Source organism: Rhineura floridana, chromosome 2 (genome assembly GCF_030035675.1).
Source record: "Rhineura floridana isolate rRhiFlo1 chromosome 2, rRhiFlo1.hap2, whole genome shotgun sequence".
NCBI lineage: Eukaryota > Metazoa > Chordata > Lepidosauria > Squamata > Rhineuridae > Rhineura > Rhineura floridana.
The window spans coordinates 144839850-144854334 of NC_084481.1; the positions used below are offsets into that span (position 1 = coordinate 144839850).

Here is a 14485-nt window from a genome sequence, read left to right on the forward strand (position 1 = left end):
TTTGCCCTTCACCATTTTCCTTATCTAAACCACATACAATCAGCTGCAATTTGCCCTACTAGGAAAAATATATAGGCACATACATTTTTCCTAAATGGAGCAAGTATCAGCTTGGGGGGAGGGAGACAAATCAGGAAAATGGCATAGGGGGAAAGGTTAAACACTTTATCTTCAGCACCTTGGTCCTGATCAAATTTGGGGAAGTGCTGCCACCACTTTTAAAAGAAATTGGGAGATCCAGTCACAGAACTCCATCTAGTTTGGCCCAAAGTGTAGTGAACATGGTCTGAAGTCCCATAGATGCATTCTGAGGCTATTGTTTTCAGGGTATAGAATGTGTATTCAGATAGGAGTAAGGGAAGAGAATAGGCTGGGTTCTGCCCCTCTGCGATCTTTCACTCCAGAGGAATCACCCCCCAGGTACTAAAGGATAAAACAACAATAAACCTGCAGTCCTATACACACTTATCTGGAAAACTGAACAAAATGGGGCCTGCATCTGAGTAGACAGGATTGCATTGCTTGACTGTGTGGGTATACAGCATTCAGTGTCTTCCTAAAATTATCAATCCCATCTTTGTACCCTTCTATCCTCCAGTAATCACAAGCTTTCCAATGTGGTTAAACCAGAAGGTTGCATAGCAACCAACAGGACATATTTAAAGGAGCTGAGGAACATGGGAAATTGCCTTATACTGAATCAGACCAATGGCCCATCTAGCTCAGTATTGTCTACACTGTGACAACAGGTCTCCAAGATTTCAGACAGCAGTCTCTCCCTGGAGATGCGAGGGATTGGACCTGGCCTGTTCTGCATGGAAAGCAGATCCCCTGCCACTAAGCTGCAGCCCTTCCCCTAAAGGCAAAAGAGAGCTATCTAAGGTGGAGGGTCACACAAAGTCAAGTTACTAACGATTCCTAATAACCCTTCATGATTGTCTTATCATTTCGAAGCTAGTTTTGGAGCTTTGGGGTAGGGGCGCTGAAGAGGGGGAGAAAAATGCTTTAAATAAATAAATATTGTGTGACCCACCAACACACAGTAAGACATTAGTGCCAATCAGTACACTGAGAGGTGAGGCGGAATGAAACAGAAACACAGTTGTGACCTGAAAACCAGACTAGACCTGGAAAGAAGGATCAATATGTAAACAGAATTCTGGAGATCTGCTGCCAGTCAGGGTAGAGAATACTGAGTTACATGGACCAGTGGTCTGACTCAGTGTAAGGCAGCTTCCCTTGTTATTGATGAGGGGACAGTAAAATTGAGCAGAGGCAGGAGTAGGGGTGTCATGACCTCAATGTCCAGCCATGACCAGGACACTGAGCTGGAGGCTAAAGCTTCAGGTTCCTGGCTCTGAACCCCAGACTGGCAGGCCTATTGATCCAGATCCCATAGCACCAGGCACTATAGTACTGAGTCAGGACCATCACAGGTGCCTTCCCCTGTACCCAAGGTAGGCCTGGCACCTATGGGTGGCTAGGTTGGGCACTGGCCAAGGGCCCAGGAGGTCACAAGGGCCCCTCACCACCACCAGCGCTGAACCTGGTCACCTCTTCCCACTGCCTGTCTTCGTTGCTGTGGGGGCCTGCTGCTGCTGCTTGGCGTGACTTGAGTGGCTTGCTCGCTTGTGCCAGAAAGCTGCAGCAGCAGCAGTGCCTCTTCCTTCTCCTGCAGGAGTTGCTGGAGGGAAAGGTGGAAAAGAATGGGTGGGAAGCAGGGAGGCTTTCACTTGAACACTGGAAGGAGAAGGAAGAGGTGCAGCTGTTGCTGCCACTGCTGCCTTGCTCGACACAAGCAAACACCCATGTCCTTCACTTCACCTCCTCCTTTGGTGTGCAATGAAAGCCTATCTCCTTCCCACCCCTCTCTTCCTGCCTCAGAGATCTGCCAGATGCTGGCAAGTCCTGAGATGGCAAGAGCAGCAGCAGTGGAAGCCCTCGTCAGGTAGGGGCATGCAGTGAAGGGGACCCCTCGAGGGGTCTGTGAGAGAAAGTTGGAGAGAAGGGGGAAGGGCATGGAGCTGAGGCAAAAGAGAGAGGTGTATGTTGGAGGGAACTAGGAGCAGGAGGGTTAGGGCTGGTGATGGAGAAAGAAAAATGGCATGGGAGAGGAGGGATTGGAATCCAGGGAAATAGTCTTGGTCCCAGGCTATGGTCTGAAGGCACAAAAAGCCAGCTCCCTGCTGAAGCTAAGCAGCGTCAGGTCTGGTCAGTGCCTGGATGGGAGACTGCCTGGGAACCATATGTAAGCCACCTTGTGCTTCTATCATGAAAAGAAATGTGGAGTATAAATGTCATAAATAAATAATGGAGGAGGGAGGAAGGGTTGGTAAGAGAGAGAGAGAGAGAGAGAATGGGGGGCTGGGGTTGGAGAGGTGTGAAGGGAAGCGGAAAGGGAGAGAAAAAAGGGCAGGAGGGGCTGCGAGTGAGAGGGGGAGAGAAACAAAAATGGGGGCATAGGACAGGAGGTTGTGAGAGAAAAGGGACAGAAATTGGGGTGGGATAGGCTGGTGAGTATCAAAAATGGGGGTATGGGGCAGGACAGCTGGGATGAAGGAAAAAGGAGGTGTAGGAGTCAGGAGTGGCTGGTGAGTGCCTGTATGAGAGAGAGAGAGAGAGAGAACAGGTGTATGGGGTGCAAGGTTGTGAAGAAGAGAAAGGGAGGGGTTTGGGGGTAAGGAATAAAACAAGGGGTATGGTAGTGAGAGGGGAAAAACAGGTACAAGATTAATGGAGTACTATGGTAGGGAAAGGGTTGCATAAGATGTTAAGGCAGTGGCGGCTGCCACACGGCAATGCCTGGGTGCCCTGGGGGCAAGGGGCCACTGATAGTCAGTGCACAACGGTGTCCAGAAACCTGGAGCCGGCCCTGACCCAAGGAACTAACTGTTCCCCACACTACTTCAGCAGTCCAACGGTGGAGGGTACGCGCTAGACAAGAAGCCATGGAGCACGGATGTGCTTGTCTTCAGGCCAAGGGGTTGGCCTTTTAAGAGATTCTAATCCTCCAAAAGGGGGCGGAGCATAGGTGAGGTAGACTAGCAGCAGGGGCTTAAAAGTATCAATTCACTTCCAACCTGGTGTTGTGACATCTGGCCTGTCTGTTCTGTGGGCTGTTCTGCTGGAATAGAACATGGGTAGGATGAGGATGAGGACAGAGGGAAGGAGGAACGGAAGAAGCCAACATGAAAGGATAGCAAAGAAAGGCAAATCAAACCAAGCTGGGATCTTGGGAGCCAACTCAGCTTTAGCCAGAGCTTTTATCACTGCTGCCTCGTGGGGGGTGCTTGGACTGAATATGAAAGATCAAAACACACTGAGCATGGCCTCAAGGTTGGGCACTGTGCCTCTAACGTGATGTCTGCCAGTGGTAATTTTATAACAAACTGTAGAACTTTTCACTTGAACATGTATTTCAGGATATTTTATAGCACTCTGTGTTTCTGATTGTTTTGAGGTTGCTGCTTTTAAAAAACAAAAAACAAATTCTGGTATTGTTTTATTTTGTAACCATCTTGAATGTAGAGTTAGGGTGGAGCAGAAATTTCAATAAATAAAATAAGCTTTCCTTTTTTTGGCAACCAGGTACAAAGTATAATATATCTTTAATGCTCTGAGCCTAGTAATTTCATAAGCAGAACTAATTAGATGCAACCTGTTCTGTATCTATATACATGTGCCTCTCACACATAGTGAGGGTCTTTTTAAGTGTACAGTTAAGATCTATGAAGTATGGATGAAACAAACATATATTTTTATATGGGTGGATCATACAGGAGCACACACATCAAAAACTAGAGCTGGATGCCTTGCAAGTATATGTTGGGTGCAGATCCATGCTTACAGCCATACAATATATGGATTGACTCCTAGTCCTCTGGAAAAATGACAAAACTGAATGGAGATGTAGGCTGAATCCAGCCCTGTTATTAATTCAGCCACCAAGCCTGCCCTGGTGCAAGGATTTGGAAGGATGCCATTATAATATGTATTTTAAAAGTTTATTTTAATATATTTATGCCCCACCTTTCTTATATCATGGAACTCAAAGTGGAATACATCATGGTCTCCCCATCAAGCACTGACCAGACTCAAATGTGCTTGGTTGCTTCCAGATGGGGGCTTAATATTGGAAATGGGTGCTTCAGATATCACAAACAATGGGTAGAGATCTGCAGCTCAGTGGCAAAGCATCCGCCTTGCATGCAGAAGATCCCAAGTTCAATCCCTGCTATCTCCGTTAGGCCTGAGAACGTTGACAGTCTAAAACCTTGTAGAGCTGCTGTCAGTCAGTGTAGACAAAACTACGCTAGATGGACCAATGGTCTGACTCTGTATGAGTCTGCTTCTTAGTCACCAGCAACAGTTTTTTGTTTAACGTACTGGATTTCCTACAAAGAGGATGGCTAGATCCAGATTAAATAGGGAAATATATGGGCTGCATTGTAATATCCGTGACTCATGTGGATGCTGCAAAAAAACTCGCATGCATGAGGAGCACTGATCCCTTACAAAGATATCTATCTATTTGGCAGCACTGTTAGTCTCAACAAGGCAGCAGGATCATGACAATTAAAAAAACGTAGACTTTGCACCTGTGATTTCTATACTTCTCCTTCACAGGCTTAAAATGCAGCAACATCTGCAATGGGACTATCTATCATTGGAATGAAATGTAGATTTTCCAGGGTGCAGCTTTAATATAACCAAAAATAATTGTCGTGGGACTCCCCCTGGGGAAATGCTCTTGGATATCTTGTAACGATCAGTCTGAGCCAAAAGCCCAGGTCAAAATAAATGCACCATTTCAAAACCTTTCAGGAGAGGAATATATCTATATAGCCTTCTCTTTTAACAGTGCAGCTGTCCATTCAACCTCAAGTGAAGAAAGACAGGCTCTGTGAAGGCCACACATTTGGCAGTGAGGCTCACAGTAGTGTAACATTAAAAAAAGGAAAGAAAAAATAATCTAGTATGCCTGGGCATGAAGCCAGTGAACCACACTAAAATGTCAAACTGTTCCATATTTGGAAGCTGCAATACCCAGAAGGCAACTGAAAAAACTAGATCACTGTAACACTGGCCTAGTCCCTAGTGCACAGCAGAAGAGTGAGCTAAAAAGCATGAGCAGCTTGGGAGAAAGATTTTAAAGAGGGATAACTTTCTTTCATTCCTCCTTTCATCTTTTTTCTGATACTATAGAGATCTCTCCCCACCGCCCATCTTCAGTGCTGGTGAAATAAATTATTTTGAGTTTCCTAGAGAACTGAAAAATAATTTGATTCAAAGTGTAAATGCAGATCATGGCCTGTTGCACTACAAGATTCCTCTGTAACAAGGACAGGGATCCACAATTCTAATCCACAGTACCACAGCTGCTCATCTAGACTGTGAGGTTAGTGTGGTGGCCCATGAGTGTGAGCAGGTAGCCACACTCCACTGTTGTGATGGCACTGGGACATTTCATCATCACCTGTCTATTTGTATGCCACTTTTCCACAAAATTGTGCCCAAAAGTGGTTCACACCATGTCAAATGAACAACAATAAGAAGAATTAAGAAAAACATAAAAGAAACAATTAGAAACAACAATTAAGCATATAATATTAGAAACAAAGTATATAATACAAATACAAAAAAACCCAGTCCTTGCAACAATAACAAATAAACTAACCTAATTTAACATCTTAAAACTAAACAGCAGAGAGAATAACACCCATCACAGAGATAAAACGGTAGTATACAAAAAGGGAGGGGGGGGTCATCATTCAAAAACAGGCATTTACCTATTTCGTAGGCCTCAGCTCGTAAGAATTTATTCTAGTTTGCCATGTTAATGATAGGCAGATTATATGAACAGTACCAGAGTCTGGGATCTTCCACAAAATGTACTAATAATTACCTTTTTTTGATGTTTCTGTTGACTTCTCTACTTATGTTTTCACAGACAAAATAGAGTCTGTGTGGGGTTGAATCCATCCTTTCCTGTCATTTGCAAAGATTTTTGAAAAAAGCACACTGAATAAACATTTCAGTTCTCCACCAGGCTTTTCTACTCACATAGGAAGCTGCCTCATACTGAGTCAGATCATTGGTCCACTGACTGGCAGTAGCTGCCCAGAATTTCAGGCAGGAGTCTCTCCCAGAAGGTCTCTCAGATTCAGTCCCTGATGGCATCTCGTCTACCTGGAGATGCCATTGGGGACTGAACCTGAGAGACCTTCTGCATGCAAGGCAGATGCTGCAATGGCCGATGCTGCAATGGCCCTTTCCCATCACTCACAACTTACTCAACTATGCTGAGATATTAGGAGGCATTCTAGAATTCATCTTAGAACCCCTTACTACCACGTGACACTGTTATATCAGAGCACTACGGCAAGCCAAGGACAGAACAGTAGACTAAAGGCTGCCCTTTTAAGCAAATACTATTTTTAAAAAGTTAAAATTCTATTTCTGAGGGGAAAAAGGCATTCACAATAATTCAGATACAATTCACCTATATGATTAGAAGTGTATAGTGTACAAAAATGACACTAAAGGATACCTCCACATCACAGGACTTACATGTACAGAAACCTTCAGATACTGTAGACCCATTTAAACACAGATGCAACACAATACTCCAGCATGCCTCAGTCCATGAGAAACCCTCCTAAAAATGTCTAATAAGAGGAATCACCTTTGATGTCTAGTGCAGAATAAACACACAGCACTGGTGGAGATTTAATGCTATTAGTAACACTAATATGCACTTTGTATGAAAGACTGAAAAAAGGGCCTTTCTAGGACAAACCATTAGTCTCTGAACATGGCCTGTTACCACCAGGCATTATAAATGTACACGTTTCCAAGTTAAAGAGACACATGATAACTAGGACCTCCTGCCAGACCTGGTTTCAAATCCCTGCTCAGCCTTGACCTTGGGCCAGTAACTGTGTCTCAGTCTAACCTACCTCACAGGGATGCTGAGAGAATAAAAGTGGTACAGTTTGAGGACGTTGACAAGGTGCTTGGACTGGTGCGTGCAACCACTTCTAGGTTGGATCCTTGCCCCTTGTGGCTAATAACAGCTAGCAGGATTGGAACAGCCGGCTGGGCCAGGGAAGTGATTAATGCCTCATTGCGAGAGGGAGTGGTCCCTGGCTGCCTGAAGGAGGCGGTAGTAAGACCACTTCTGAAGAAACCGTCCCTGGACCCAGAAAATCTTGATAATTACAGGCCGGTAGCAAATGTCCCATTCCTGGGCAAGGTCCTGGAACAAGCGGTTGCTGGCCAGCTCCAGACACTCTTGGATGAAACCGATTATCTGGATCCATTTCAGTCGGGTTTCAGGCCAGGTTTTGGCACACAGACAGCCTTGGTCGCCCTGTATGATGACCTTTGTCGGGAGAGAGACAGGGGGAGTGTGACTCTGTTGATTCTCCTTGATCTCTCAGCGGCTTTTGATACCATCGACCATGGTATCCTTTTGGGGAGACTCGCTGATTTGGGAGTTGGCGGTACTGCTTGGCAGTGGTTCCGCTCCTACTTGGCGGGCTGTCTCCAGAAGGTAGTGCTTGGGGAGCATTGCTTGGCACCCTGGGCTCTCCAGTATGGGGTTCCACAGGGGTCAGTTCTGTCCCCCATGCTTTTTAATATCTATATGAAGCCGCTGGGTGCGATCATCAGGAGTTTTGGGGTGCGTTGCCATCAATATGCTGATGACACGCAACTCTACTTCTCCTTTTCATCTTTCTCAGGTGAGGCTGTCAATATGCTGAACCGATGCCTGACTGCAACAATGGACTGGATGAGAGCTAATAAACTGAGGCTCAATCCAGACAAGACTGAGGTGCTGTTAGTGGGTGCTTCTCCTGACTGGATGGTGGATGTTCGACCTGTTCTGGATAGGGTTGCACTCCCCCTGAAGGAGCAGGTTCGTAGCTTGGGAGTTCTTTTAGAACCATCCCTGTCACTTGAGGCTCAGGTAGCCTCGGTGGCACGGAATGCTTTTTACCAACTTCGGTTGGTGGCCCACCTACGCCCTTATCTGGATAGAGAGAACCTCGCTTCGGTTGTCCATGCTCTGGTAACCTCGAAGTTAGATTACTGCAATGCGCTCTACATGGGGCTGCCTTTGAAGACGGTCCGGAAACTGCAGCTTGTACAAAATGCAGCGGCCAGATTGATAACGGGGACTAGGCGCTCCGATCATATAACACCGATCCTGGCTCGCTTGCATTGGCTGCCTATATGTTTCCGGGCCAGGTTCAAATTGCTGGTTTTGACCTATAAAGCCTTATACGGTGCGGGACCACAATACCTGGTGGAACGCCTCCCCTGATATGAACCTTCCCGTACACTACGTTCTACATCGAAGACCCTCCTCCGGGTACCTACCCATAGGGAAGCTCGGAGGATGGTAACAAGAAAAAGGGCCTTCTCAGTGGTGGCCCCCGAATTATGGAACGATCTCCCGGATGAGGTACGCCTGGCGCCAACATTGCTATCTTTTCGGCGCCAGGTTAAAACTTTCCTCTTTTCCCAGGCATTTTAGCATTTTAGTATGTGTTGAAAATTGTCTTGATTTTTCTGGGAATTTTTATATTTTTAAAGTTTTAAAAAGTTTTAAATCTGTTTATATGTGACCTATTGTATTTTTGATGTTGACTGTTGTGCACCGCCCAGAGAGCTTCGGCTATGGGGCGGTATAGAAATTTAATAAATAAATAAATAAATAAAAGGGGAAGAACCATCGTTGACCTTATAGAAAAAGCAAGATATGAAGGAAAATAATAAGAGCTTTCCAGCGACAACTGGAGTGGTGGGGAGGCAGGGGGGGGAAGAGGGAATTCATATACAAAAGCCCCAGAACAGACCTGAACATTGGAAGCTTGCCTGTAAAAGGAGAGGGAAGCGCTCTCTCTCTCTCTCTCTCTCTCTCTCTCTCTCTCTCTCTCTCATGCGTGCACACACACACAATCAGATCAGTGGGGCAAAGGAACGGGGTGTGGAGGCAACAATTATTATGTAGTTAAGGCTGCAATCCAATGCATTTATCTGGGAGTAAGTCCCATTAAACCCAATGGAGCTTACTTCTGAGTAGACATTATTGGATTGCAGCCTAAGAAAACCAGGAAAGCCTTCTTACTTTCCTTCCAAGCTCCACATCCCACTCTTACACTGCAATTCTAACTACATTTACCTGGGAAGAAGTCCTTCTGAATTCAACAGGGCTTACTTCTGAGCAGACATTACAACAGACACAGTTAGGCTCTTTTTCAGCCCTTTCCTCCCCTCAGCATTGCTTCACTTCGGCTACTACAGGCCAGTAAGCTTCGCCCCTTCTCTCAGGCCTGAAACTCAGGATGGACGGGACAGCTCCTTAGCAACTGTCCTGGCGCTCTCTTCCCCAGCAGTGGTGCAGCTGAGCAGGGCAGATTCTGTTGCTGTAGAGCTGCCCTGAAGAACTGCCTCCCACTGATTCCCTCCTCTGCTGCTGTTCTGTGCTTATCCCAGTAGGGCCCCATGGGGCCCTGTGTGAGACCCTGGGCCCTCGGGCCAGTGCCCCACCTGGTCATGTTCTAGCGCTGGGCCTGCCTATGCCCCTCACAGAGCTACAATTCCCAGAATAGTTTAATACTCAATCTCTCTTCCCGGGGAACTTTTGAGTATCTGTTGGATAGCAGTGGAGGTAGAGGCAGTGGTGCAGCTTGGGCTGGACCCTGTGGCCAAAGTCCAGGCCGTTAAGCCAGAGGGAACTCAAATGACTATTCGGAAAGTAGCCAATGGTGGAGGCAGCAGCAAGCAAGGCTGGTGTTAGCACCTGAGTTGGTTACATCTGTTATAAAGCATGGAATAGTGATTGGGAGCTAGGAGAAGAAGAAAAATGCTAATTGTGTCTTCACAACTGAAATAATACACCATCTAAAGCCCCCACCCTGTAAGACTATAAAATCCAGGGTCTAAATTACCCAGCTACACCACTGTGAAGACCACAGAAAAGGATATATCGGGATATAAGAATAAACATTCCACCTGTCATATTTTTACATGAGTGAACCAGACAAGTAAAATGTCCACCAACTTTACTTACCAGATACCGTAAGTGAAAGGAGCAGATTTTTCCTGAGCGAAAGACAGATCCGCACACATAGGTTATTCTGTTGAGGCTCCACTGGGCTCAGGTGGCTTTCCTGCATTCGCACTTCTACTTGCTTTGGCATGTTGTTGGCACTAAAGGGGGGGGAATCAAGATATTGTAAGTGGGAACGTGCAAGACTTTATGCCACAAAAAAAGGGGAAGCAACCAATTTATTATCACGTTCTAACACAGGACATCTCAATATTACTGACACAATATGAACATCAGTTGATTTCCTTCTTTGGACAGTGATATGGTAGTTAAAATATTATAATTTATTCAATGCCTAACAGAACTAGTTGTTGTACCAAAATTTAAAAATAAGGCCCTAGAATCATAGAGAATCATAGAATCATAGAGTTGGAAAGGGCCTTGTAGGCCATCGAGTCCAACCCCCTGCTCACAGCAGGAAATCCACAGCTAGAGCATCTCCCGCAGATAGATGTCCAGCCTCTGCTTGAAGACATCCAGCGAAGGGGATCCCACCACCTCCCTAGGCAGTCGGTTCCATTGCCGAACTGCCCTTACTGTCAAGAAGTTCCTTCTAATGTCCAATCTGAATCTATGCTCCTGTAACTTAAAACCATTAGACCTAGTCCTACCCTCTGGGGCAGCAGTGAACAAATCTGTACCCTCCTCTATGTGACAGCCCTTCAGGTACTTAAAGAGTGCAATCATGTCGCCCCTCAGCCTTCTCTTCACCAGACTGAACATGCCAAGTTCCTTCAACCTTTCCTCATAAGACTTGTTCTCCATACTGGCTATCATCCTCGTCGCCCTCTTCTGAACCCGCTCTAACTTGTCTATATCTTTCTTAAAATGAGGCGCCCAGAACTGAACGCAGTATTCCAGATGAGGCCTGACAAATGCAGAATATAGTGGGACTATTACTTCCCTCGACCTCCCTACATGTTTAAAATCTAAATAAGAATGTTGAACCTGTGGCGCTGCAGATGTTGTTGGTTTACAACTCTCATCACCCCTGACCATTGGCATAACTAGCTGCAGCTGATGGGAGATAGGGGACATCAACATTTGGAGGGCCAAAGACCACTCACCACAGATCTAAATGGTAATATACAAGAAATAAGGGGGGGGGTTAAAAAAGGAAAGAGGAATTGGAGGTGTGAAACGAATATGCTCAAATAAGCATTAATTGAAACAAGTTTGGAAAAGCAAATTGAAAAGCTAGGAGAGACTGAACAAATCAGATCTCCACAGCAAAGGGTTATATTCACCTACGTAGAGTAGACCCACTGAAATTAATAAACCTAAGTTAGTCATGTCTAGTAATTTCAATGGGTCTCCTCTGAGTAGGACTGAATACCATCTGAAGCATTTGGGACAGAAGGAATGATCAGAGAAAATGTGCACTGTTGAGGAAGAGAAAAAGATAAAGATAAATGAAGCTACTGTTTAGAAAATGGAGAAGAAACAGAAGAACACATACATCCATGAAGGCCAATGCTTCTCTTCTGGAGTTCCCCCAGTTCCTCTTTCAATTTAGCTACTGCACTGAAACGAAAGCCTTTCAGCATGAGTAATGTGGAGCCAGCTTGGATTAATTCAAAGTAGTTCTTTTACCACTTTCTTGAAAATCTAAGGTGTAACCTCCTCATTTTTCCCTTTTACTGTGCCATCTGCCTCATCACAGCTGCTATCCCAAAATATTAACTTTTTAATGAGACTGAAATATGTACTTTAATGAGACCAAAAACTTTTAATGAGCTTCGAAATGGAGACTATGAGACTTGCAATCCCAACAATGCTTCTTTAAGTGGTAACTCTAGGATTAATTTCGTGAGTTGTTTACAGCTCAAGATCACCTTATTATAGATTGCACCTCTATAACGCTGTCAGCCTATGGCGTCTTAACGCTGCTAAGTTAGAGCTGCTTTACATGAACTGCTGTTCAACCTAAAATTCCTTGCCAAAATACCAATACCCAAGGATAAACATGGACAGGAGAGAGTCTAAGGACCACTTCATATTACCCACATGGAGAAAGATTGCAGTTCTAAGGTACGTACAAATACGGTGCTCCACTCTTTGTGGCATTGTGTAAACAGTGTTTCAGAGGACTGCTTGCATGAAGACCAAATTCATTAACTACTTCCTCCTCATTAAAGGGAAAAAGATCATATGAATAAAGCTTGTTTGTTTGTTATAAAGGTACTTATATGCCACCCTTTCACAAAAATCACAGTAGTGTACAACAACATAATCTTAAAAAACACTACAGAGCAATCATTAAAATGACTGGTTACTCAAGAAAATTTTAAGCATGCACTGAAACCTATGCATAGAGTATGCAGCTCACTTGACACCTGATTGTGCAGTGAGGATTAGTACAAGCGTGGCCGTTCCCTCTCAGACAGAATGATAATTCTCAGCCAGGTGAATGCGTGAACTGCTCTAAGTTCAATTACAAACACTACATTCCATTTTTAGAACCTAGCCCACTTTTGCACAAGAACTGGCCTCATACTCATGAACTTGGATGGCTTTAAAAGAGGATTAGACTAGGTTGGTCTTTGTGTAACCTACAAGTATAGATACTCGTTCCTGTAATGTGGCCACAACATTAAGCACTTAAGAGTCCCCATTGATTTCAAGTAGAGATTTAAGCTTCTGTTTAGCTTTCACCCTTTGGAATCATTGGAACCTGAAAGTAGGGCTGCATCATTTAACCAGTGAGATTATTGTAAACCGCCCAGAGAGCTTCGGCTATGGGGTGGTATATAAATACAATCAATCAATCAATCAATCAATCAATCAATTCCTATACTTTCTCAACAGAGAGAAACTCTTTTATTACGGTATGTTTTATTTGTTTCCCCCCCCCCCCAAATGAAGCCCCCCCGGCTTAAACCAAAGGCCCCTCTAGTCCAGCATCCTGTTCTCAGAGTGGCACAGCAGAAACCTATGGGAAGTGAGCAAGAAGTTTGCCCCACCTGTTCTTTTTCCAGGGACTGGTATTGAGAGGCATGCCACAGGGGGGCAGGGCCACAGGTCAGTGCCTGGAGTATCTGCTTTGCATGCAGGAAGTCCCAGCTTCAGTTCTCAGCTGGGAATGACCACTCCCTGAAATCATCGACAGCCACTGCCAGTCAGTGTAGACATTACTGAGCTAGATGAGCCAGTGGTTTGACTCAGCATAAGGCAGCATCCTATGTTCCTATCTGACTACAGAGCTTGGAAAAGTTACTTTTTTGAACTACAACTCCCATCAGCCCAATCCAGTGGCCATGCTGGCTGGGCCTGATGGGAGTTGTAGTTCAAAAAAGTAACTTTTCCAAGCTCTGCTACTGAATGTATTTTATTTATTTATTTATTATTTGCTTTATATCCTGCCCTTCCTCTCAGCAGGAGCTCACTACATATCTATCATGGCTAGCAGCCATTGATCCATGTAGTACATATCTATCATGGTTAGTAGCCATTGATAGTCTTATACTCCAAGTTGGTGTCCCTCACTACCTCTTGTGGGAGACTATTCCATAGTTTAATGATGCACTGTGTGAAGTACTTCCTTTTGTCTCTCTTGAATCGTCTAACATTCAGCTTCATTGGGTTGCCCCCAGTTCTAATATTACAAGAGAGGGTGGATGCCACACTGTTCACTCCTATGCTGCTCTTTTACCCACACAGACCCTGCCAGCTTTGTCCTATTTATGGAACACAAATCCAGGTGTACCATGTCCATAAATTCCTGGATCCAAAAACAGCAGTGTAGAGTAGGTGAATACCATCTCTCCTCCATCTCATAGCCAATTCAGGATGATAGCAGAAATTCCTACTTGGCCCCAGCAGGTTTGCACTGGCATGTATATAGATGAGTGTTAATCTACACTGAAAATGTGTCTGGGAGAAGGGCAGTGGGCCTGTGGTCTGCCCAACATCTGGCTCTCAATGGACCAGCCAGCATGAAGTGTACATGGCCTGTGACTGAATCCACCCATTGCCAACTGGCCATTGATGAGGGTGCATCATAGCGAGCCTATCATTTGCTTCTTTCCTGAGTATGCTGGCAGAATCACTCCAGTCTACTCAGCTACTATGTAGGAGGAAGGGGGTTGGAACATAATTTGTAGAATCAATGCATCTAGAGATTGCCTTTTGTTGGCCTTGGAGTTCACTAGTAGCAAAGGCTTAGGTCAAAATCTGGTCAGTTTAACACAGAGAGGTCATCTTGGTGGGCTACAGGAGCATCAGAATCACTTTGTCTGCCTCTGATGTGGTCCCAAAAACCCATCACACAGCTAAGTCAATGCCTTGTCAGGTACAGAATATAATTACATAAGACTGAAAGTATCTTGGACTTCTCATAAAATCAGCTTCAGTGTGGGTCTTAAT

The 14485-nt window shown here is 45.0% G+C and overlaps 1 protein-coding gene across 2 annotated transcripts in view; it reads right to left on the minus strand.

Moving 5' to 3' along the window:
* Positions 1 to 14485, minus strand: part of SLC1A2 (solute carrier family 1 member 2) — a 144851-nt gene that overhangs the window by 49187 nt on the left and 81179 nt on the right. For both annotated transcript variants that reach the window (XM_061610772.1, XM_061610771.1), the window contains exon 2: positions 10082 to 10221. In XM_061610772.1, the coding sequence (XP_061466756.1) occupies positions 10082 to 10221 (140 nt within the window). The remainder of the gene's footprint in view (positions 1 to 10081; positions 10222 to 14485) is intronic.